At 40.2% G+C, this 27,390-nt stretch overlaps 1 protein-coding gene across 6 annotated transcripts in view; it reads right to left on the bottom strand.

Annotated features, from left to right (window-relative positions):
- The window catches only part of LOC124050385 (kelch-like protein 29), a 191,324-nt gene that overhangs the window by 105,985 nt on the left and 57,949 nt on the right, over nucleotides 1-27,390 (bottom strand). For all 6 annotated transcript variants that reach the window (XM_046372859.1, XM_046372860.1, XM_046372856.1 and 3 more), the window contains one exon: nucleotides 20,395-20,706. In XM_046372859.1, coding sequence (XP_046228815.1) covers nucleotides 20,395-20,667 — 273 coding nt within the window. In that variant the 5' untranslated portion in view covers nucleotides 20,668-20,706. The remainder of the gene's footprint in view (nucleotides 1-20,394; nucleotides 20,707-27,390) is intronic.

The raw sequence follows: 27,390 nt of genomic DNA, 5'->3' as shown, positions 1-27,390 counted from the left end.
TATCACGGTCAAATAAACTTTTATATCAGCAATAACCGCAACAACAACTTCTACGTGCTGTTAGTGTTGTATGCAGAACTTGATAATGCAGCTATTAGCAAACAATGCATTGCGAGTTATAGCTAGCGGGATGGCGGATGAGGACGTTCCACTGAAAAAGAACTATCTCTGAGGTGACTTTCTTCTTTCTGTTTAAATGATGCTAATGGAGAAATTGATAGTTTATACCAAGTCCAGCTATAGTCTACAGGGCATTTCAAAACTAAGAAAAAACGACTGCAATCTTGCTTGTGGATCGTAATTCCAATTAAACGGACTGTGATACTGTTTCTTGGTCAGATCGTCCACCTCTCATGTGAATTAACTCATGTGCCTCCGCTACGATGGTTACCAACTGCAGTAGCAAAACAAATGCTGAATAAGCTGACAAGATGAATGATAAAATGTATAGTTTAATTGGACAACCCACCAGCATTTCCTGTTCTGACATTTGACGCCCCTATGATAAGATAATCTGTCAGGGCCTTCCAAAACAGTTACAAGTTACCATTGCACCAATAAAAATGCTCTGATCTAACACCATCCTTAATTAAAGTTAGGGTAAGTTCAGGCACAAAATAAACTGGTTAGGGTTCAGAAAGATGCTGAGAGACTGCTGAGGTTGAAATAAGCAGTTCCTGAAAAATACAGTCTCACTGAGTATTGATGGTCAAAGAGGATTATTAGTGAGAAGAGTGTGAGCCAGGAGACACAAAACGAAAAGACACACACATAACTAATGCCAAGATCATAAGAGAAACAGACGAAAAAGGCAAAAAGACAGAGGGGGAGAGCTTGTCATTCAGCATTTATTGTTACATCTTTAGTGTGAGGTGCCTAAATATATTGAGAAGCGACAACAATCACTTTGTCGAGAGACAAATCCAGCTTAAGTGCTGATCTAGGATTATGACTCTGATTAAAAACGATGTTCCTTTTGTTGCACAAGTCTGATGAATCAGTCAAGGGTGATACTGCCAGAAGATGTGCCCTGGAATTAATCACATCCCACCTCTTTGTTTTTGATCAAAGTGGGTCCTCCTTTCCTGTATTGACTCATTTTCCGTGCAGAGTACTAAGACTGAGGAGGAGCTCACAAAACATTCACAGCAAAAGATCTCCAGATGAGATGGATGAATTATTAATTGGTGTCTTTGCAAACTGCAGAAAATATAAAATCATCGTGTTTGTGAGCTATGCAACGTTTAAATATTTTTTTTTTTTCTCTTGCTGATTTTCTCCTTATTTTGGTCATTGCTGCAGCCGGGAGCAACTCCATTGAAAATCTGCCGTATGGTAAATAGCCCTTAAATTAGGTCCCTGGCCTTCCAGCTTGGTTATCTGTGATGATCGGAACAGTGTGTGCTGTGTGAAAAGACCCATTTTCCCTCTGGCACGTCATTTAACATGTCTCATTTACCAGGAAAATATGCAGGTCACACACCAAGAGATTTCTGGTCACATCCTTACCTCGCTCAATACAAATTTAAAGGATTTGAATTAGAACAACTATTACATTTCTCCTTCTCCTTGTGTTTCCACCTGATAAATATTAATGTTTTCTTTTTCTTTGACCACAATAAATTTTAAGTAGGTGCCTTCAGCAAAAAGAGAATGAAAAAAAATCACCTTTTTACTAGGTAATGATAGCTCAACCCAGATCTTTGAGGGGCACGTTAATATAAAATAAAGAACACTGGACACGGTAGAAGGAACATTATGCCAGGAAGCGAACAAGGGGAGACAGAATCACTAAGTCAAGACATTTCAAAATGTCAGCTTACAATTTCAAGAAAGAAGAAACTGGAGTGTGGTTGCTTTCTAGACAGTAATTTAAAAAGTCAACCTCAAAGTCAACAGCCACAACACCTGAAATATATTCATGTCATGTCATGTCTGTGTTTATATTTAATTCTTTTACCCTGGGGAGAGGCGAAATGTTATGGTATCAGCCATTCAATATTAAAAGCTTTTATATTCAGATTGGTTTGGTATTTTAATTTCATGTTACTTTACAACTGGTTGATTACAGTTGATTAAATTCATTAGACCTTTAGATTTTCAATCTTATTTAAGTACAAAAACTGAATAAGTGACATTTTAACTTTTAAAAAGTGCCCAAAAAAACATAAGAAAGAAAGGTGAAATCAAAACTGAAATGTGTATGGGACAAAAGAGCTTGATTTCTGTAACTGCTATGCGTACCTGTAGTGACTGGTGAAGTTAAAGAAGCGATGAGGTGCTGTCAATCAGTGAATCTGAATTATAAGTGAGTTTATTAATGACAATATTTAAATGTGAACACCACTAAACCCACACAAAAAAATATTTAATCACGGAATAATGTTATATCATTCCACAATTAGGACTAGTCCCAGCCTAGTCAAGCGAGCATGAACTGATGAAGCCTCTTGGATGAGAGGTGAAACGTCTTCAAAGACAAATAACTAAGTCCAGTTGCAGTTCCAGTTTAATATACATTAACCTGACTTATTCCACATGTTTAACAAACGTGTATCACGGCAGACAATTAAAAGAAAAGAAAATAAAAACAGTGCACAAAACAACAATGATTTTCCCTAAAAAAAACCCAAAACAGTATAGATAATTACCACATAAAAATCCTTAAAAAAAAACCATTAAAAACTCAAGAACATATGAATATGCAAATATGTCCAGAAGTGTAACTGAACTGCAAAATGCACTCTTAGTATGTGCACTGGAAGCTTCAATTTTCCATATCACACTTGTGTAAGCTGAATGTTGGACTGAAAACAGCCTTAAAATGTCAAACCTTTCTGAAAATCACCTTAAATCCTTAAAACCTGTCTGAACCTGATCCTGATGTTTGAAAAAGGGAAGGCAGAATGAAGTATTGGTGTCACTGCTGTAGTTAGTCGAGCTTCCTCTGGTCTTGACATCCGGCTGGTCAGATCCAAATGGCCACGGTGAGCCACTCGTTGGGTGGTGGTGGTGTGTAAATCAGCTAAATACAGTTTGGTTGGTGGAAAATGCACGTATCCCGCCTCTTGTGCTAAAGAGGAGTTACATTACACTATGAGGTTAGAATTATTATTGACGCATTAACATGTATCAAAGCGGAATTTTAAGAGGGCTGCAACAGACCAAATATTTCTCAGCTTAAATACTGTATAGTAATTTTATTTATAGTAATGCAGGAATTGTCTTTTATATACTCATAAAAAGTTTTTTAAATCTATCTGCAAAGTAACTCTAAACAGCTGTACGTCGTAATTGTGTATCAGTAATGCCAAAGCAAACCCGAACAATAGTTACCTTCTCTAAGTTTTGAAATCCATTGCAATCATTGCAAAATAGTTTAAATATGTGCCCTGAAAGCAGGGTTGTGCACAGATTGGTGGGAGTTCAAGGTCATTTGCCAAGTAAAACGGGCTGCAGCAGAAAACTGTTATGGCTCAAGGCATTCACTTCTCAGTCTGTCGATTTCTTTCTTTTGTGTGCGTATATTGAGAATCATGATTTACTTTTGTACTAAACTTCTTTAAAACAATCTGGCATAAGAATATTGCAAAGTTGCAGGGAAAGAAATTCGCAAAGCGTGGACGTCCTTGCCAATCCTATATGTTCTGCTTTTTTATTTGCATCAAGCTCATACTGTGTAGGCATCACAGTTCAAATCAGCAGCTGCCATTCAGTGAATCACAGACGGTTCAATCAATTGCACTTATTCATTTTTAACCTCGTCAAGGTAATCGTTCTGCTGGGGGAACACAGGCACGCCCACATGGTCTTCACTCTGCTTTTATTCTCCTGAGAGAAAAGCAAACACACACACACATACGAATCCCACAATGCTCTGCATAAAATGTTTCAATTCCAAGCTGGCCGACAAAATTTGCACTAACGAGGCAATCACCCTCATTTCCAATAATCTCAAATGTGGGTTCAAAACACTCAAGATAATAACTCAGTGGATTTTCAAGTGGATTGTTCTGGACTTTATGTGATTTAACGTGAAGCGGCCTTGACTGCCCTTCAAGAAAGAATACTCACAAAGACTTTTCATGGATGACTGGAAGTCAACAAACAGTCTACTGCAAAGCACAATAACTGCTGAGCTTTTTTGTGTCCTTGCTGAAAGTCAGTCCATATTCTCTGTTCAAGTGGTATCTGACATGGCTTGCTTTTTGAAAAATAATATAACAAGATTCTGAGAGAACAATACAAGACCTTGATTATGTCAAACCCTGGATGTCCTTTCAAGCACCTATATTAACTTTAGTTTCTTGTTAATCTCAGAGCCAAACCAAAAAATGACTCGCTTGGTCTACTAGTTGGAGGACTTTTTTATGTTAATGGGGGACATGATCTTTCTAATGCAGAATCCAGGCCATCCATTCATTTCCCAGTTGCGGGTACAATCATATAAAGACTGGGTCATTTAAGGTGCTGGCTAATGATGTGCGTTGTCCAGTGGTAGATTAACACACCTGCCAGGTCACAGCCTTCCTTTATACAACATACATTATTTGCATTTCAATGGCTGACACATCCTGTTATAGGACCCTTTCACTGGAACAAAATGTTATGCTAATAACTTTTCCCCCATACTCCTTTTGTGAATGTTCTGAACCTCACAACTAAGTTTGTAGAAAAGAGTAGAAAAGAGAAGACGATGGACGGCTGGTCACAGATCAGCAACCATTACCATTTAAACAGCACCGCAAAAAGAAACAAGTCTGCAATAAATCCCTGCTCTAAAAATAACCTGTGCAAGCGCCGTATACCGACTGTGCTTGGCTTGAGTTTGACAATATTTATTGCCTCCTCAGATGCTCGGCACTTCCCATAATGCCTCATGATGAAATGGTTCCAATTTCAATCCGACCTTGAGAGCGTTCTCTTTATGCGCTGTTCTGACATACATCAGGAGACACAAGATGTGGTGAGACTGCGCAAACAGCCGCCCAAACCAGTTTCTTAATTGAGATGAAAGCTGGAGAATTTCCAACGGCAATAAGAACAGTCTCAAAGCAGGAGGAGGGCTGTACTGTGGGGACAGAGACACCTTTTTGTTTATTTTTCAACAAAATGGAAATATGACTCAAACTGGGCTGACATTTAGACTATACTGTAGCTCACAGTAATAGCAGCACCAGTAATGGATCAAATGAACACGGTGGTCTCATAATGGAAGTGGTCCACAGTCCTACCTTACATTTTCATTTGTGTCATATCATGACACACTCTCGCTGTCTCTCTCTTTTTCTAAATGACAGTCAATGACAGACAGTAGCTGCTGGCAAGGCTGGTGGAAAACAACGCTGAATCAGACCGCCAAGTCCACTGGAACTGAGACAACAGCGCTGCCACAACTGCACGCAGACAACAACAGAGGTGTAACGCTCGCCTATACTGATGCTGTGGCGATGAGAGGCAGGACAGACAAAGTGGCTTGCACACCTGTACAGTAATTTAAGACATAATCACTCCAGTATGTAAGGAAGCGTGCCACTGCAGCACAAAGCAATTATAAAGTAATTACTTGATTTAATAAAGCTGTGACACTGACAATGATTGATTATAGCGAAATTAGTTTACTTCTAGTTTGTTGAAAATAACTTTATAGCTGATGTCACTGCTAACCGAGTTTAAGACTTAAACCGAGCATGAAAAACACAAACTAAATGAATGCTAAAGTGTGGCTGTTACTCCAGGGAAAAGAACTTCATATTGCACTGAGAAATGTGATTTATATAGAGAAAATCCACTATCCTGTCACCAGAGCCATAATTTCTTGCAAATATAGAAAAATGTATTCCATTACATAATACTGATGTTACAGATTACCTCCTTAAAATTGTCAACCAGTACTGTAATCCACCAGATTAAATTCAGTAATCATAATCTAATTGCTTTCAATTATTTTTGGATTGCTGTGCCTCTAGACTCAGTAAAATATTATGTTGAACAGACAATTTATTCCATTCCAATTTGCAGACTAATTTGAACAGGGATATTATCCTCCTCTTCAAACATTATCAGCTGTTATTTCCCAGAAGTATCTAATCTGATTACGGGTTGCAATATAGTAGGCATTGCTGTTATTAGAGCAGGATGACAGAGGAAAACAAGCTGTGTGGCCTTTGTTGACAATTTTGTTCAGTTCTGTGCATTTCGAGGCTGCAGAGACTTCAAAGCGCGTGTCAAGGATTAGGATGGATTGAAAGTTGTAGGTAACTCTGATGGCTGACTGTTGATTTTAGCAGCAAGTAATGTGTTGACTTGACTAAGAGTACAGTGGAGGAGCTACTGCAAAACAGGACTGGAGAACTGATGTCAGTGCAGTCAAGAGTTGTCTGACGTATTCTTAAATTTAACCAGCAAGGCACAACTTAATTCACAACACAATTCATATAACCTGTCTTTGTGGCACAATACCTATAGTAATTCTAAGATATTTGCTATCATTGTGCCCATTTCTTGTATTTGGTGGATTGTTTTACTACCTTCTTTTATGGAAACACATTTTAAATTTTTTCTGCAAGACGCAGTAAACGTCCCCACTATGATACACGCTCTAGATTTATTGTTTCAATTGTTTTCAAATACACAGCGGTTTTTCAAAAAGCTTTTCATTTTTATGTACGGTGGCTCAGTGGTGACCACTGCTCCTTTACACTCCCCTACACTTCAATGTGAAATATTATATTTTTTATTCCACTGCAATTATTTTACAGCTGTAGTTACTTTGCACTTTACTATTTTACATTTAAAGAATATTTGATGGGCCTATGAAATACAAACACACAAAGTGGTGTCACACATCAGATTCCTCCTCTAAACTTTTCAGATAGTACAGTTTAAATAACTGAAGCCCAGACAGCTAAAAAGTAGAAATGATACATGTTTATCCCTCTTTTCCACCCCACTAATCACATTATGAGTTCCCAGATTTGTCTTTTCGACACACAGGCTGATCACTATTTAACTGCCCAATTGTATATACCGGTAATGTATTTTTCTACCATGGCAGGTACTTCTATTTAGATGATTTATAAATAATTTGCTAATCATAAAAAAATAATTAATTAATGAATTAATGTCCGGCTTACTTGTAACGGAAAATCGTGGTATTGGTAGGGACTTGATTACTGAGTGATTTAATGGGAAAAAATTATTTTTAAGGAACAGACTAGCGACAATAACAACTCTGTTCTAATACCAGGTAAATTAAGCAGCTCTTGTCAACAAATTGTGGCTCACATCAACGACTGTACCGATGACACTTCAAAATACTGCTCTCGCCACATGTCACTTCCACTGTGTGGCAACAGTGCTGAAAAAAAAGCACATGTAAAAAAAACTACTAAACTGTATTAAGATGAAAGAAAAACACATACATGGAGTACATACAGTGGCTGAGGTTATGGCAGAGGAGTACTTCGCAGGGTGATGATGCGTGGAGCTCCTAATGAGAAACACCAAGCTCCCAGTAATTTGTTAGCCTGAGTTAAGGTCAAACCACAAATGCCGCATGATTCAGTCACCCCCAAAGTCCCTATTAGAATTTGCATTTAAAATATATTATTTATGTGTGTATTATTAAAATGGTTGGCTGTGGATCCCCTGAGCATACTGCACAGGGAAGGCCCACAGCAACTGGACCACAATAGTCAGGACTGACAATCAAATAATGGACAGGGAGAAATGGAAGAATAATGAGAGGGAGATAAAAAGTTTTCTGGAGTCCAAGAAAAGCATTTGTCATAATGAGGACCTTGTTGGGTTTTAATCTGTTTTTGTGACAGAATAAAAAAAAAAAAAAGATGTTTATTATATATGACAGCTGATGAACATATAATATTGAAGGGAGACGAATATAAAAAATATTTAACCAATAATTCAGTTTATTAAGACATAAAAATTTGACAAAGCTGTCAAAGATAAAATAACCCATGACATATTAGTATGGTTTTACCTGATACAATCATATCTTGGAAATTATGGAAACTTAACTGTGCTTGAACTTGCCATTGCTTTAATTATATCATATCTAACTGTCTCTGCAGTGGCTCTATGAGGCAATGGCAGAATGTAACAAAGTACTCAAATACTTGCATGCAAATTTGAGGTACTTGTATTTTACTTGAGTGTTTTCTTCTCAAGCCAAATTTTACCTCAATTCCACTACATTTCAGATGAAAATACTGTACTGTTGACTTCACTACATTTATCTTATGGCTTTAGTTAATACTTACTTTACAAATTAAGACTGCACACAAAACACATTAAAATGTAACAGCACAGCTGCAATAGTTTCATAGTCAACTGACAGAAAATTAAGTGGTGACTACAGTGATAATTAGTGTTGTCACTGGGTTCTGCTTCTTGAATGTAAAGATGACCTGAAGAAAAATAATCCCACCATGGACCAACAACAACAGTAAAATCCTGCTTTTACATAAATACACAGGAAACAAAAATCAAATGATATAATAGGGGATATTTATAGGGGGGATAATATTTACTGCACAAACTACATTTATTTCCAATATGTTAACTACATTTTTCTTCATTATACTGTTATTATACTTACTTATATTTACAGTGTGGTATCTGCAATTTTACTGAAGTAAAGGATCTGGGCACACACCACAGCTGTCAGACTGTACTGTACGTACTTAGCACAGTGGTGTTTTGAGCTAAATGCAAAAACAGCATGCAAACACCGTCTCAATGACAACGCTAAAATGCTGATGTTGAGTTGGTACTTTCACATCTTTGTTCTAAATGTTGCTAGGTAGCACCAACACAAAATGCAGCTGTGGCTGACGGGAATGTCTTTAGTTTTGCAGCTATTTGGTGATAAATTCTGACCTGACTATGATGTCAGATAAAAAGTGAATGAACTCATCAGGGTACTTCATTTGGGAACCATAAAAATCTGCACCAGATTTCACGGCACTTCATCCAACAGTTGTTGAGGTATTTGAGTCTGAGTGTTGGACAGCAACAGACAATGACATCCTGAGAGCAAGAGTTAACAAAAATAAGGAAAGAAAAGAAAAAAGTGTAAAGGCTAATGATTTTGTTTCCAGGTTGTTTCAGGAAGCCTTTCTTAAGACTTACTGATTGTTTCTTTTGTGCATCCAACTGAAAACCTGACCAAGTCAAGGAAAGAAATGTCAGAGCAAAGGATGTCAATGTCTATTCACAGTCTAAGAATGTGCAAGCACTCTTTTTTCACGTTTTTTCAAATAAAAATGAAAAAGTAAATATCTTATTTTTACCAGGAGTCAAGCTTCAGCTTCAGGCAGGACAATCATCCATAACCCCTCTTCTTGTTGCCATGTTCATTTGCACCAATACACCCTGGGCAGCACACCAGTCAAACGTGAAAGAAACCCCCCTTGGTTTATTTTACTGCATGTAACTGACGCTGAGAGCCCCCAGGGACCTTAATACCACAAGTGTGAGACAGAGCTGCGAGAAGTGACAGACATGCCGGAGAGAGAGATGTACTGTTTACCTGTGCATCTTAAACGCCACTCCGTCTGCCTCCTCCCTGATATCTGATATTCCACATGACATGACTGATGCTTTAAAAGCCTGCATTCACCATCACCTTTCGTTTGGAGTTAACCTTAAGGTGGCAGCACTTTGAATGTCAACCCCTCCACATGTGGACCTTTTTAAATGCCACCGCTCTTTATTCTGCAATTGTGGAGCAGGACAGACAAAGGGAGAGGGAGGCGGCTATGGAGGAAGGAGAAAGAAGCTGGCAGATGGGTTTTTTTCCCCACCAGAGGAAAGCCAAATGACATACAATCAGCTAAACTCAGCAGGGGGTTCATTTAACACTTGAAGGGGAATATGGGTGCTAAGTGTGGGTTTCTGAAGGGCTACAGAGCTGATCTGCTCATTTGATGATGTGTTCAATTACATAAATGGATGAATGACAGCCCTGAACTAGAGAGCCAAGTGTCTTTCCTTGGTTTCACTGAATTTATGTCTACTGCTTTGTAAAAAGTAGCCTTGAATATGTAGCAAATAACTTTTTATAGACCCTCCTGAACATGGCACGGTATGTGACAACATTTCCCCAGTATTTATGCGGCATGACATTAACAACTCCATTTATAAATAGAGGCTGAACATGTAAACCTTTGAATCACAGACACACTGGTGTAAACTGGGGATTAAATGGCTGATTTAAAACATGCTTTAGGCTACATGTGTTCAAGTGGAAATCTTTCGAGTATCAAACAATTATCAAACACCTCGTGGGTCAAATCGTCAGTTGTGCTGATAAACGGCTGCTACTTTTGGAGGAGCTTCTGAGCTTTGAGGAGGATGATAGCTGAGAGCGACAGCAGTGGATTTAGCCATATTTTTCAGCTGCTAGATCTGTGAAATTAATTTCATTCCTTCATGTTTTTAACATGTTTGAACGATTACATGAACCTTGAACCTTTTAATTCTGTTTTTGCTTTGGAAACTTGCAACAATTAGAAACCAGTGACTTGAACTAAAGCTGATCACAGCCCGGAACAAATGACTAAGTTTTTACACCCTTCAAGCCAATGGAGTGTGAGTGTTTCATAATCACAAGGTAAATTTGTGTGAAGTATCATTTCCCCTTTGACACAAGCTTGTCACCCCCTGATGAGAGAGTGGAGGGTGAGATGCAGTGGTGGCAGTGATGACAAATGATAATGGCAAATCTAAGACGACAGCCACTTCAAATTACCCAGGGATCAGCGATGACCCCTTGACACTTTAGCGAATTGAGTAAATCTGACAACCTTCCACACGCTGTGAAGAGCCTGACCGCAGCCTTGCGTGTTTCTTTTTCTTGTTCAGCTGTGTTCTCCTTTATGTTGTCATGAGATTTGCTGAGAGCATTTCCAGTCCTGAAGAGATGGGGACTAGGAGTCAAGCGTCATCTGTGATCCGTCGGTGTCCTGTAACAGCTGTCTCTGGCGTCAGAACATGCGGTTGCCGCTATCCCATATTACATCTCTGCCACTCAGCGCCAACGGATCAGCAATCCAATTTCACACAAGCCCGCTCAGAGGGAGGCAATGCTGACGCAGGAATGAGGATATATGCTTCAACAAAGACAAGAAGTTGTTTGAAGTGGCTGGAAGGGTGGTGGTCTGGGGGGAAGAGACGGGGTGAAGAATTAGATAGAAACATTAATGGAAGTGTGATGGAGGGAGATAAAAAGAAGGGGTGATGATGTGGGAAAGAGGTTTCTATGACTTTCATCAACTGAGTTGCTGCAGATAAAGTTTCTAATTTCCCAAGCCATCTCTAAGCACAGAAGGCAGAAAGAAAGAGCAAGCCTCTGAGACAAATCTGCACTTTGTAAACACACCTTTGTTTGTGCAGTGACGTCCACTGTGCCAGTTTCTGCTCAGTCAAATAGCACCTAGACAATGATCTCTATGTACTGCTGGGAGAGCAGATGTACAGTATTGGATGACAACATACTCCTTAGCTCTTTCAATATCACACACTCATATTGCATAGTCACTGTGACATAAATAGAGAAGGTGCTTGCATCTCGTCTTTCACAGAGCAGAAAGAGATTTCAATCTGATATCCAATGACTGCTTATTAGATCGAGCCATCAGGCCGTCAGCTTGGAGCCAGACTCATAAGACAGCCAGTGTGGTGAGGAGGCTGCTTTCCATTCCCACCCACACACACAAAACACATCAGAAAAAGAGGAGAGCAAGCCCCTTCTGGACCATCTTCTCTTCTCCTGCCAGAGCAGTGCATGCAGTCTTTTGTACAGCCTGCTGCCACCATCACAAACCCACCAAAAAAGCCAGGACCCTGAAAGGTCTGCTATTTTAGGATAGCAGTGGTTTTCAGAACAATAACCTGTCTCTGCCTCTGTTTTATTTCAAGATGATTAATATTCAGCTCTGAAGAGGCAGAAGCACCAAAAGCAGAACCAGAGAGAAAGAGGACCTGGCCAGGTTTGCAGAATTGTGACAGGAAAGACAGGCGGTTGGACGGATAAACGCAGCACTCCTTTGTTGGTACAAAAGGTCAGCTGGGATCTTAGCCCTATAGATAGAGAGACAGATGCAGGTGGACCCACGAGGGGATACGAATTGGATAAAACCTGTAGAACATCCTGTCACAGTGAGATTGACAAGACAGGCAAAGATAACACTTGCCTTCGCCTATTCTTTGACCTGTTGCATTGTTATCGTCACATCTGCCAGCCGTTTCATTTTTATCTGGAACTTTTTTTTTTCTTTCTTAAATCAAAAAGACCACTGTCAATATTTTCTGTTGACGACAGAAAATGATGATGTCCCAGCTCTGTGATGAGGGTGTGAAATTTCTGATGAATCTGTCGTCAGATTCCTGACTCCAGTTTTCCATCCATCTGATTTCAACTGCTGATAACAAAAAATGAAGTCTGACAGTTTCCCTTTAACAGTGCCTTTCCACTGACAGTTTGACAGTGTGCAGCCTTCATGACTGAGGGGTCTGTCTATCTGTCTTTTAGTCTGTTTGGATTTCTGTCTGTCTGCCTGTCTGTCTATCTAGCTGGCTGGCTCTGTATCTCTGTACTTGATTAGCAATCACTGCAGTATAGCCCGGACTGATTCCGAGTGGAAAGCTTTAATTCTCCCCACATGGTGCCGAGACAGCCAGACCCTGGTGCGATTGCTCCTGGTAAACACACAATCACTGCTTCTTGTTAACACTCAAAAGTTTCCATATATCATGTAAAGGGGGGAAAAAAAGAACAACTGCTTAATTCCTGCTTTGCTCCCTTGAGGTCCACTGTTTCTTAATGACTCTGCTGTAGATGCCTGACAGCGGATTGTTTGTCCACAAACATTCTGATGATGTTTGTGTTTATGGGAAAAAAAAAGATTAAAAAGAACTAATGTGTGACTAATGGAAAATAAAACAGCAGAGTTGGAAAATTACAACGCTTTGTTCATAAACTGGCGGACCATTTACATATGAGGTGTACCCAACTAACTAGACAAGCTATGAATGTATTCTTAGCAACAGCAGACACCTTGTTTTGTGCCAAGAATGCATAACCAGTTTCCCCAGTGAGGGAAAAATTCAGATAAACCAGGAAGGAGTGGCATTTTTAATAGTGACATGTCTAATTTTTGAGGGTGGCTTTCAGTATAACCACTGAGGGCTGTCTTCATCCAAACTGACATTTCAGCCGGACAGACAAGGCAGAAAGAGCTGACAGGTTCGTCTCAGCTCTGTCAAACAAGCTGACTTTTAGCACTAAAATAACTCTGACACGTGCACCACTTAGCCACTTACAAAGAACAAAAAATGTGCAACAGACCTCCGGCTCTACATATTTAATATTGCATAACCGTTCAAACACGGAAAGGCAGATAAAGAGACACTTGACTCACCTATGAATAAAACCTTCAGGTTTTACACAACGGCGTATGGATAATAAATGAAAGCAACGGTGGTGAGATTAAGTATTTCTAATCAATCAGTTTGGTCTGCTTCTCAGGAATTGTCTTCCGAGGGCTGGATTTTGTGACATTTTCACTGCGGCTGCAAAAGGCACTCAGCAAGTCTGTGACAGGATGACAACACACTCGGTTGAGGCTAATAAATCAGATCCAGGCAGCAGAGTGTGAAGATTGTTTACTTTTCTGCTCCTCAGAGAAAGATAAAAGCACCTTAGAAAGTATTTAGGAAGAATTTTGAGTCTACCTTCAGTTTTGTTTTTTTTTGTGTTCAAGTCAAAATATCAAAAATAAAACAAGAACACACTATCCTCCATCACTGACAGTTAACATCAACATGGAGATTTCTGATGTAAATTCTGAATTATATAATCAAATTAAATGCATCATCAACTGTCTGTCCAAGTAAACAAGAAAAGGCAGGCTGGATGACAATGTTTCAAGCTGTGAAGCAATCATTTTTCTTCCAGCTGTGTTCCTGGCTTTCCTCATAAGGCAGCAGGGTTTTCTTTAAGACCCCATGGTGACTCTGTCTTCTTTGGAAATGTAAAGTTTCATCTTTCCTGGGTGATAGAGATTCACTACTTGATAGAACAATTGTACTTTTCTCGCCTATCTGAAGCTAATTCAAAAGCAACTCTCCAGGTCTGTCTGTCTCTCTCCCTCCCTCCCTTCCTTCCCCCAGTCTCTGTTTAGTCTCCCCCAGCGTGCACCTTCTTAAACTTTAATCATCTCATATTCAATACATTTCACCGCGACTTGTCAGAAGGTTATCAAAAGAAGTCTTCCCCTTTTCGCCTCAACCTCAATAAAGATTCAGTAATTTCAGAATCTTCCAGCGCATTCATTACCGGGCTCCCTGACACAAGAGTGATGTTGACGCAGAGTTTTTCTTCATGCAGATTTAAAGGCCCAGCAAATATAAAAAGCTGAATAAAAAAAATAGAAAAAAATAAAAGAATAAAAGCTAAACTACTGCTAATGCATTACATAGGTGATGCACAGTCATACGTGGAATGTTTCAAAGCTGAGAAAGTAGATTTCATTGAAATGCGTTCAGCTTGTCACTGTCAGGAAATGACATGTAAGCTGCAGTAAAGAAATAAAAAAATAAAATAAATCACTCAGAAGAGGCATGCTTTTTGTGTTGTTTTCTTTCTTTTTCTGATTGTGTCAGAGTGAGGCCATGATACCTGCTGTTCTCTGGACACCATGTTGTGTTGGCCACAGTATGAGGTCGGCTATAATCCATTGGTTAGCCGACCTGGCTGAAATCAATGACCGAAAAGGCACAATGTGTGATTTTGTTTCAAGATGAGGTCTATTGATTGGTGCTGCCAATGCTTGGAAACTGGGAAACTGGAAATTTTATTTACCTGAGCGACAAGAAGTATCTTAAAATCAACTTTTAAAACATACATTTTCAAAAATATGACAAAAACGTATATACGGTATAGTCAACGTGCATTCCAGTATATCCATTTAACATATGGTAATGCACTTATTGTAAAAGAATCTGCCAGGTGGTGTGATCTGTTGTGGGATGCGTTACTGTCAAGAAATGCTCAGCAGAACAGAACACTTCATTTGGCCTTGCTAGAGAAAACCGCTTTAATGGACTGCCAACAGCACATTTCATTCAGTCCCTATCAGCAGAACATCAAACAGCAGCACATATAGCCACTGAAGCTTGAGTAAGACTCCCTGTTGAGGATGACATTTAATAAGCAGAACTAAAGGTAAATATCAAATATATCCATCTTTATTGTTTATTAAACTGCTGGCTTTTGTGCTGCTTTATTTTTATGCTGTGGTCATGCTAAAGTCTTGGTAGAATGAATGACTGAAATGTGCAGCAATTTGTTTTAAAGAAATTTGTCAACGTGAAGCCAAACAGATAACTAAGATTAAAGATCCTCGTGACTAACGAACATCAACAAAACGTACTGTGAGTTTGTTAAGCTAAAGCTCATTCTGCTGGCTTGAGCATGCACTGTAGATCAGAAACCAAATTCTATCAGCAAACATTTTGAACAGAGAAATAAATGAGATGTAAGACAAATGAATCAAAATGCCAATCTTAAAAGCACCTGCATCAAACTCAAGGCCTGCGGGGCCCAGCCTCCTCATATTATGTGCTCCCCAAGAGCTAAGAAATGTAATTTGCACAGAACAATTATATGCTACATTACAGAAGTTGTGTCCATACTGTCCATGAACTACACGTCCCAGAAAGCATTCAAATTTTGTTATCTGTGAACTGAAGACATCTTGCTACTTGATGTCAATAAAACCTAGATAGTGTCTTACTATAATATAGCTTCCCAGCAGGAGCACTCTAGCTAGTAGATAGATAAATACATTTCTATATTTATGGATGAAATTGACTTTGGCATCCCTGATATGGAGCATAAATATAATCCTCTAAGAAAAAGACCCAGACTAACAATAGTTATTAGTTCACGATCAAAATATAACTGTCTGCTCTTTCAACTGTGGCGTCTGCATTTGAGTGTGCATTTGTTCAAAAAAGATTGTTAAAGAAATACAAATTTGAGCACTGCTGCTATTAACTATCAGGGGAGGTTGGAGATTCCAATTTTCATATTAAAAGGGATTAAAGCGTGCAGAGAAATTCATATGTTACAGTGGGCTATCTGTAGGAAGATATTTTCTCAGTAATATAATGTGTTCAGATAAAACCAGCTTTGGTCCTTTATAAACCTTATAAAATCCACACTAGCACTGAATAACATGCTGGAATATGGAACATGATCATGCAAACATGCCAACAACAACAACAACCCAACATAGACCTGTCACAAACCAATTCACAAGTTAATGTTTCTTCAAAAGCACATGCCTTTTGTGGGTCATTGATTGAATGAATCATTGCGATCTCAGGTGACCTGACTAAAAGTGCTTTCTATTGAAAGGTATGGGTTACAGGGATACACTGGCAGGAATGGATAATAACAGCTGTTATGTTTTCATCAAAATAAGAATAGCGTTTTAGTTACCTTGAAATGAGACCTTTCTATCCCCAGAGGGAGCAGGATCCTTTTTCACAGTCTGCCTTGTTGCCCCAGTAGCCCAGAATGAACAAACTTTGTGTATGTTTTTCATACAGTATTTTCAGCAGCCACCGTATAGGAGGCTGAGACAAGGAGTGTGTGCAGTGTAAACAGGGTGAAAACTCACAAGCTGTGTGCTAAGTGTAAAGGTTTTATACATTAAGAATTCTTTTAAATGGAAGCTTACTCTCATTTTCAAGCCTGTCTTCATGTCTCTGCATGTCTATTATGAATATAAAAATACATACAGATACGGTGAAATACAATTACATCAACATTAACTTGCTTAGCTACTACATTCTCCTAGAAAGCTGGACTGAAGGTGTTGCTAGCTTTTTGCAAATTCAATAAGCTACAAGATCAGAAATAACTTTATTTGAAAGAAGTCCATTTAATTAACCAAGTCAATCGAGCAGAATTGACATTCTGGGGATCACAGTATCATTTGGAACAAGCAGAATGGCATAGAATATTAAACAGGAATTGCCACTGATATACAAATACTGTTTATCAGCTGGAGACAGAAATAGCTTTGGTTATTAATAATGTGAATTTAATTTATATAGTAACTATACATCTATGACAATGGCACAGAAATACATAAAAATGAATTAATGGTCTGGCAAGTATAGCTCTAAATTGAGTATAGTTCACTGTTCCGTGTGGTTAGCTTTACATCAGGATGAACAAGAGCAGATGGTACTTCTCAACTCTCAGCATTTGTACTACACACACCCACACATATGCACATCTACGCACTTGTGCATGCAGTCACACACAACATCATCATGACAACCATGTAACTCTTCACTTGACCATTAACACTGTAGCAAACCACATGAACAAATGACCACAACAAACTCCAGTATAATGCTGAGACAACACATCTGTTCTGTATTCCATTTTACATTAACGGAACTGATTATTCCATTTATGGTTTTACTACACAGAGCCCGTATGTGCAGAGGTATCACTCTCAGACACACACTCTTGAACATGTCGAGCTATCGGACTGTTTCCCCACTTGGGCCGCAGAGTTTATAAAGAGAGAGTCTCCAAACGGTGGAGATCAATAACGGCCTGTCAGCTTTTTAGTGTAGCCATGGACAGAGCAGAGACACAGGGACCATGGAGAGAGCTGCATCCCTCCATCAGACTCTTTGTGACCCCCGACAGCTTTGATGGAAGATGACAGAAAGAGAGGGAGAGAGCAAGTGAGCATAGGAGACAGCTAAGAGGAAGACAGAAAAACAGACTCCTACGGTATTGGCCAGCTTTTGAGGCCACTGTATCCTTTCTGGCCCATAATGAAAGCAGATCCCAGACTCTTAAAGGTTGCTAATCTCTATTGCCCGTCTTACAACGGATTGTCAACGGCAAGACACAGCAGAAAGGTAAATCCTTGAATAAAGCTAACAGAGATGCATCTGGGGAACGATCTGCATTATATCTGCTGCAAATAAGCACATACATTCCCACATATATTGTGTCTTTAAGTAATTGTTTATTCACATGTGAGGCAATGCGCCTAATTGCTCTGGCAGCCATTGAACGATGACAATGACCACGGTGGGAGTTGGCAAGACTTTGTCAAGATGTATGTAATTATTCAGCAGCACAAGAGCAGGGGCAGATGCGATTCCACAGCAGATTTACTGAGTCTGTGGCCAGTGCATTCAACAAGGTATCTAATGATGTGCACTTACCGTCTAAATTACCAGATCATTGTTTACCTCGGCTCTTAGAGTGCAGGCGCCACCGAGGGCACCGAGCCCGAGATGGTGAGGCAAAACAAAAAAAGCCCGGACGGATCCGCTGAAGTTTAAATTAAAGCAAATGATTTGATAGTGTGGAGGAGTGTTGAGAGAAGATGAATGGTACCCATGGAAGCAGAGGCAACGGAGAGGCTGAAATGTCTAACTCTTTAAAGGCCCGTCTCTTCACACACTGCTGACAGCCAGCTAGATAGCAAATCCCTGGGCGAGGAGGTGGAAAACACAAACTGTATGGCTCTTGACTATACCAGTCAGACTTTCCTGCAGTTTTCTGTATAAGGTCTAAACACAATATGCAATATACAAATATGATATATAGTGAAATGAGGTATACACATACAGTATACTCAAATATTGCTATTTGTGTCCTTTGAGGGGTCATTAAAAAGTTGGTTTATAATTTATTTTAGATCAAATATCATATATGACCTGGTGATAGACACTGAATTACGCAGCTGTGAGTGTTTCTTTAACTGTATGATATTAACTCTGGGCTTATGCAAACCTGATTATACAAACCAACATGATTTACATATATTCACATAGTCATATATTCAATTGAAAACAATACAAAGAATTCCATGCTCTGAACATCCAACTGCAAGGGGGGACTTCACACAATCAATAATATCATAGACAAATTTAGAGAATGAGGAGAAAGGTCTAAATGTAAGGGGCAAGGTACTGATCCTTCAGACAGCCATGCATTCAAAATTAAAAAAAATAATAAAAATACATGACTGTAAAGGATACCACTACATGGGCTAAAGAAAATTTGGAAAACCATTACGAGGAAACACAGTTCATTGCTGATTCTACAAATGCTAGTTTGTAGACTGGAGATGGAGATGGCCTGATGCAAAGTGAAAACGTGTGCTGTAGTCTGGCGAGTCTACATTTTAAATTGTTTAAAGAAATCATGGATGTCATGTTGTTTGGGCTCAAGAACAAAAGGGACATCCAAATTGTTACAGGCCCAAAGCATTTGTGATTGTATGGGAGGAACCTGTCTGCCACTGAAAACATATGGTACTTTGCGAATACAACAACTGAGTCCCTGGCCTGCTGAGCAACTGGAGCTGTATATCAAGCAAGAATGGGAAAGAATTTCACTTTCAAAACATCAACAATTAATATCCTTGGTTCCCAAACGCCTACTGTGTGTTGTTCAAAATAAAGGTGATGCAACACAGTTGTAAACATCCCCCTGTCCATTTTTTTGGAATATATTGCAGGCAAATCAGATATTTATATATCATATATTTATGAAAACCAAGTTTATCAGTTTGAACACTGACTGTCTTGTGCACGTACTGTATTCAATTAAATGTAGGTCATAAAGGATTGCATGCTGTTTTTATTTATGTTGTGCACAGCGTCTCAACTTTTTGGAATCAAGGGTGTATAATGATGTGGTCCTTTTTTGTTTGTTTGCTTGTTAAGAAAAGCACCACCTCTAACCATCACTTATAACAGCGGCACCCACCCGAGCAACTGTCAGAGGTCATTTACATAATGAAAGAAGAAAATTACCAAGGAGGCAGAGGCAGTTCATGCCTGCCATTTGGCAGAGAGAGAAAATGAAGATGGAAGGAAAATGGTTTGGCAAGAAAGGGGCATTGGACAGAGAGGGTGCAGAAAGAGCAGCAGAACTGGAGAGAGGGATAAGGGTGGAGAGTGCAGGAGGCGGAGAGAGAGAGCGAGAGAGTGAGAGAGCAAGAGAGCGGACAGGCTTGAAGAGAGTTAAGACAGTTGAACCATGCAGACAGACATGCCAGTGAGTTGGACAGAGCAGAAACATTTGGACAAAGTGAGTGAGGAAAACTGGAGGACAGTGAGAGAGAAGGAAGCTGGAAAGTTGCAAAAGCATGGAGAAAGTTGGGGATTATGTCCAGTTGGGAAGTTTTCATTAAAAATTTGACAGGGAAAGACAAAGGCTAGAAAGAAACTTGGCAACTTGAAATACTGAGAGGTTTGCAAGTCCTGATTCAGAGGAAACAGGTGCTGCGGTATCCATTTGGATGGGGCTCTTACCTTGGCCGACACCGGAGCCACTGCTCCTGCTGCCGTGATGCCTCGCTTGACCGTTATGTCGCTGCTCGATGTTGTCACGGCAACTGTGACCGGGGTGGGGAGGAGGGAGGGGATGACTGGGAGGGGAAGGAGCCCTGGACGGTTGTTGCCATTGACAACAGCAGAGGCACAGCTATGATTGGCTCCTCCATTGTGGAGGCCAGAAGGACGGATGTCTCTCCGCTCCCAGGGTCCCCGGTAGTCCCTCTCAAAGCGGTGGTGGTGGCGTGACATCACTTCCTCTTCCTCTCAGAGGGAACAACAGGGGCTGGCCTGCAAGAAATGGACAAACGAGGTTGAAATTCTTTTATCACATGTATGCAAATAGAAGTAGACGATACAGACAGTGGCAGGGTTTCAAGCATAGAAAAAAGACCAGGAGACAAAGAAAGAGGGAGACACCAAGTGAATTAGGAAGAAAACATGTCAACATAAAGGTGTAAATGCTCACAGCATCTGCTCCCAATGCACCTGACTGACATGAACACACTGCGGCTCATTTGTTGCTTCTAATTCCTATTCTCTCAGTCATTAACGATGGCTGCGACAAGAACCAGAGAAATGAGCACTGCTGAGCAGGTCTATAAAAAACATCATCAATGCCAACGCCATAAGGAGCTAAATTTGTTTCATGAGGCACCCAGGCTCAACAACAAGAGGTTAAAACAATACAGACGATTGAGACGCAAGCAGGTACACACTCAGTCGAGTTTTCCTGAGGAGGACGCAGCACCATCGTGACCTTGCGGTCAAAACTCATTCATCTGAATAGATAAATACTCCTGCAATTACAGCTCATCTCATACATCTAATGGCTGGCTAATTCAATCAGATTGCCCTTGAAGTGCATTTGAGGGTTCTCCCATTTTCAAGCACAGCAGGCTGTGATAGGCTAAGAGGTGACAGCGAGCTGGAATTACATCAGTATGGGGTATGGTGCTACTGTGTAGCATGAACAGCATATCACTCTATATTTTATCCTAAATCAAAGCAGTACAGAATCTGAGTAGAGAAATCCATCACTGAAGGGATTGTAGCGCATTGTACTCCTCCTCACCAAAGGCATGTTATGCTTCCCAAACCCTTGATAACAGATGAAATAAATAAATAACAACCTCAAACCAGGTTCAGCAAGCCCCATGCAAAATCCCTTGGTCTGTAAGAAGAGAATGACAGCGGATGATAGGTCTTTATTCTGCATGCTGGGGTCTGTCACGCTGCCTCTTCCCTTACAGAGGAGTGGATGCCTTGAAATGCCTGCTTCTCTGTGTGTTTCTCTCTCTCTCTCTCTCTCTCTCTGTGTGTGCAGCATATAATACAACTCAATGACTGTGTATGAATGTAATGTTTTGACAGGATTTAATGAGAACACACATGTTCCAAACTTCAGTGTAGTATGTGAAAGTCTTTGAGCAGGCTGTTGAAAATGAAAAGGTTATTTAAAAAAGCTTTGATGGAAGCGATGCACAATGCAGCCTGTGGTGGGAGCACTGACCCTTCTGTATCTCTAGCTGTTGTGACCATCCATTTATTTCCCCAGCTAAAACACTCACTCTCTATTTCTTTGTGTCTTTCTTTGTTGTGCTCCCTTTCACTCACGCGTTTTATTCCCTCTCTTCATTTATTTCTCTCTCATACAAGGTCTGGTCTGTCCAAATACAGCAAGCTGATGCACGGCGATAGAGCCAGATGGAGCAACACTCTCATGCTCCCTTTTTCACCCACTCTGCATTAACCTCTTCTCCCTCTCTACACTAACCCCTTTTAATAACCTCAAATTTTACAATAGAATAAGCCTGTATTATCTCTAAAAATACCTGAGACAGAGAGAGTAACAAGGTGCTGGTCCCGTGGAACAATGGCAGAGTTAGTGGCAGGTAATATGCTCTTATCGCACCACTTCCAAACCTCAGCTGAGGAATAAGAGGGCAGAAAATTCTTCCACATAAAAACAGGAAGAGAGAAAAAAAAAGAAAGATACTTTATCTCCACAATAGTTGGAGAATTGGGGACAGAGTGCATTTGCATTTACAAATCTATGCTTTTAATTTTATCAGTCACATGCTATTGTGCCTCACAGACTGTACAAAACAAGTGGACACAGCCTCCGGGTCTGACAAGTGAAGACACTAAGAAGTGTCTTAGACCTTTATGGTCTCAATCACAATGAATATTTTGTAAACTGGAGTAAAATAGACAATAAAGCAATGTAAGCCTTATGACGTGTCTATCAGGTTCTCAGTCAAATTCACCCCTTGCTCCTCTCCAACTCCACCTTCTCATCTAAACATGGTCTCCACAATGTAAACTGGCAAACCAGCAGGTGATCTCATGGCAGCTACATCCAATTCTTTTCCTGACAGTTTTGTGACACATTATTTTATTATATTATTATTTTGTCTTCCTATACACTTACTAGATAAAATCTGAAAAAAAGAGCAAATTAATGAATTTCAAAAGATCATGCAATTATTTTCTGAACGGATTTGTTTATATCTTGTGTGCATTATTCGGTGAGCATTCATATTAAAAAATGCAATCAAGTTATCACACATAAATACAAAAAAATAGATAGTTGTAGGGGGTTTCTGATCTACTACCTGTACCTTTGATCATGGTTAAGAAGGCAGTTAAAACTACTTACTGTCTGAGAAAGGTCAGAGTTATGGTTAAAAATAAAAGTGACTGCGTGTTAGCATAGATGTCACTGAGACGCTGTAATTTGTAACAAATTCATGCCTCATAATGTGGACATTTATTTCATATAGTAAGTAACTGAGAAAATGTTAATTGATGAGGAAGGATATGACGCAGTTTTTAGTGTGTGTGTATGTGTACAAAGATTCAGGAGAAAAGTGGTACCTTTAAGATGGAGAAAAGTCAGCAAATGTTGAATTGAAAAAGGGTTTTGATCATCTGATAGATGGTTGCATATTGCACAGTAACATATATCTTGCAAAATCATGGTAATGGGAATAGTGCATGGAGTCAGTAATGTATGAGATTTTACTTTTAGATCAGACTCACCAGCCATGACTTGTTATCTAAATCATTCAATGCTTGATTCCCTTCTTCTGGGACTTGTTAAATTAAAAAGAAAGTGAGATGTAATTGAAGATAACACAACCTTTTTCAGACTGTCGATATGGTAAAATGGAAACTACAAAATATTTGACTGATGCAGTCCTGCTCTGTGCATAGCATTACAGAATTGTAAATCATCTCATGATATACGTTCTATTTCCAAACCAAATGTCATAACAAATCCTACTTCCTCCTTTGATACTGAGGGTAAATGTGGGCTGTTTTAAGTATTTTTTTCTGGAGAAGAGCCTGTCATATTACCATGCTTGAAATTCCATCACTCACTTAACCCAAGTGGCATTTTCAGAATCTTTGCACTACATTTCAATATGTGCACAATGCTGTAAGTTAATTCCTGTCATCCGCGCACTATGCCAGTATGTACAGTGTAACCGGAGGCTGTCAGCTGATCCCTGCAGAACTAGTGTCACTGAGACAAATCCCACAGCATTTATGGTCCTTGGTAAACAGAAGGATTTAAGCTACTAATTACAGGCACTTAAATTCCCTTCGTAACTGTGTTTCTGCAGCTCCTTTAAGTCTGTGTGTGCACACATGTGTGTCTGTGTATGAGCTTGCATCACCTTGAGGCTGAGTGTGTTTGCCATACTAAGTATGAGATGGTGATAAAAGAAACTTCACTCTCAGAGGTGCCCGTGAAAACCAACACCTACAACACCTATGGACTCTGACAGATCAGATAAACACTTAAATACATCACATCTACAATGACACGTTGCTCTGCATTGCTCTAGGGAGAAGGTGCCAATAAAGATTTGCCGATTTTCTTTCACATCCAATTAAGTCAATGGCAGCCTTGGACAAAACTGCAGTGTTTCAGAGAAGAAATGATAACCATTCCTGCAAGGCTCTGCATGTTAAGCCAACTTCCCTAAGAGTCTTTAAGTTCAATAAAAAAACTAATGACAGCATTTCAGTCTTACCCTACAGCAATTAACGAGGCTCTTCAGCTCCTGCAGCTCCTGTCAGCAGGTTAATAATCTTACCTGAAGGTAGAAATTCCCACGCCAAATTCTATTTTCTGACTCTAGCTCCTACTTAAATAAATGATGACTGAGAATCCTCTGCAGAGAAATGAAAATCTAAACAAATGATTAAATTCACTAATCCTCGGGAAGCCCAAGTAGTAACAAAAAGAATCTGGTTTCCAACGTGCACAGAAGAGCTGAAAAGAAAGCGAGAAACACCATGTCAGCAATCAAACCTAATGAGCTGACTGACTGGCTGACTGGCATCTCCATTGTGTTGTCAGTCACGTCATGAGCTAAAAGCAGTCAGCTGCAGATGAGGCAGAGTGTGTGCGTGTTAGTCGCTGGGCAATTTTGACTCTTGTTTCAAAAAACAGCTCGTCTAGCACTGCTGATGCGTCAGAATCAGCACCCAGTGTACTACGTTAGAAATGTGCAACTGAGACCGATAAGTGAGAAGTGGCGTGTGTGTTTATGTATGACAGAACGGCGATGTCTGCACTCATGCAGGGCCAACTGTAGCTGACATCATCACAACCTCCTTGCCATCACCATGGAGATTCAATGCTAGTTCACATGCAGGTTGTAAGTCTGCGCAGTGCACGTCAGGGGTCTTTGCTGACTTCAGAGCAATGACGGACTGATTAGCCAAAATAAAAAGTTGTCTGACAGGTGGGAATGTGAGACACACACCCTGAAGAATAGCATCTGTCACTCTGAGGTGGCGCACAGCATGTCGATTGTGTGTGACAGAGCTGCGTTAACAAAGCCATGTGGGAATACGCAGGGAGCCGCAGATAGAAGTGAGGAAAGAGGGAGTGGAACAGATGGACAGAATGTGGCAGCGAAGGAGAGACAGCAAGACAGCAAGACAGTGTGAGCAAATGAGACATAACAGTGAAGTGAGTGTGTGTGTGTGTGTGTGTGTGTGTGTGTGTGTGTGTGTGCGCACGCAGTTGTGAAATAGAAGGGTGTTAAGGATGGCATCAGGGTGGGGTGGGGAGGGTTGTGTGTCATACTTCTGTTCTAGGGTGTGATGTTTGCTTTGCTGGCACATTCTGCCCTGTGTTCAATAACCCCAGCTATTCCACCTGCCACAGATACTCCCTAAGAGGAAGGGCTCCATTTCCAATCTGTAGTCGTGTTTACTTCTATTGACCCAGTGACGGCCCAACTTTCACCACATTCTCTCTCTCTCTCTCTCTCTCTCTCTCTCTCTCACACACACACACAGCCACCTGCTGCACTCGTGAGTGTGCTAATGATCAATTTGTCCATCAGCAAGTCTGGATAGTACAAACGAGAACTGGGGGAAAGTATGTATGTTGTAACTTTACAAGGACAAGATATTGCTGTAACTGAGCTGCCCTACGGGAGGCATGTACAGACAAATGCTAACACACACACACACACATTGTTGTTGGCACATCACATATATAATACAATACAATACAGTTGCACACCAGTAAATGTGCTGACAGTTCCTCCAGGACAACAGAGGTATTCATCCTGATATTTAAATAATGGGAGAGACTGATGGTACAGGAATAGCCTGGAGCAACTTGAGCCAGAGTCTCAGACTTTTAAATTAAGCACCACCCAAGACACACCAGACGATGATGATACATGCTGAAATGATGAAGACACAAAATTCAAATCATGCAACTCTCACACATACACATACAGGTAAGCACATGTGCACCTGCACAGTCAAACAGGTGTCATTAATGAAGCATTGCACTGGCAGACTGAAACATGTAGAATTGGATGGTGCAGAGTGAATATGATCTATATTTGGATATTCTTCTTTGCAGCATATTTAGGCTTTTTTCACTTTTGTGAAGTATTGACTGATGAAGCTATCTGATCCGCCAGAAATGAACCAGGGCTTCCTGGGTATTTTTGGCTTTGCCTCTTAAGGATGTGATACAGGAGAAACCTAAGTGATGTTCCAGGAGAAGCAAAAAACACAAGAACAACAAAGCAGAAGCTGGAGGAAAGGCAAACACAGGAAAAGGAAAAATTGGGTTTGTGTGTGTCTGTCTTATGAATAGAGACTGTGTGTGTGTGTGTTGGGGGTGGGGGGGTAGGGGGGCGAGGCGGGCGGTGAAGGTTATACAGAGGAAGAGAAAGAGCCATCTTCAAGGATATGAAGTGGCAATGTATGCAGCTACCTGCTGGCATAGAAACCAACAAGCCTATTGTTGGGACTGATTCTTAGCATTGATAGGCCCAATTAATCCCAGCAGTTTGAAGGGAATTAGCACTTTGCCTCATTTCGTGCACCCCATTAGTGGTCTGAGTGGAATCCAGAGACACCACACAGTCAGCAGTGTATCATAATAGGATGTCTGAAAACAGAGCCCACCAGCTAAGGCACCATTCAGACCAAAAATATTTCCCTTTTCAGCCAATTATTAGAGGCATGTAGGCTGATTTTATTTAAATAGCTACAGTTACAGGAGGACTAAGAAGCATTTGACACACAAAGAAACCTGAACCTCTCACTTTGAGCAGATCTAGGACTAATTTGAATCCACCTCCCTATCTCATCTGCCTGGTAGGATTTCAACAGAGGTTTCAGACGAGATGATAGTTAGAGATGGCACTTTGTACATTAATCTGACACCTTGATGGATGAAACACTGTTGGGTGATGTGCACACACTGCCTCTTTTTGCCAGAGACAGACACTTCCCAATCATCTTCTCTTTGATAAAGCATGCAAGCAAAGGCCAAATCATTCAAAGTAGGGAAAGAGGGATAAAGTGAATTAGGTAGACAGAAAGAGGAGAAAAAAAAGGAGCTGAGGCCAAGGATTATTTTTTTCTTAAGATTAAGAAATATTGTGTATACCTCCACCACTGACAGCATATTTCTCTCAG

Source organism: Scatophagus argus, chromosome 19, assembly GCF_020382885.2.
Source record: "Scatophagus argus isolate fScaArg1 chromosome 19, fScaArg1.pri, whole genome shotgun sequence".
NCBI classification, from domain to species: domain Eukaryota; kingdom Metazoa; phylum Chordata; class Actinopteri; family Scatophagidae; genus Scatophagus; species Scatophagus argus.
The sequence above is the reverse complement of the archived record's forward strand: the minus strand, read 5'-3'. Positions and strand labels throughout refer to the sequence as shown.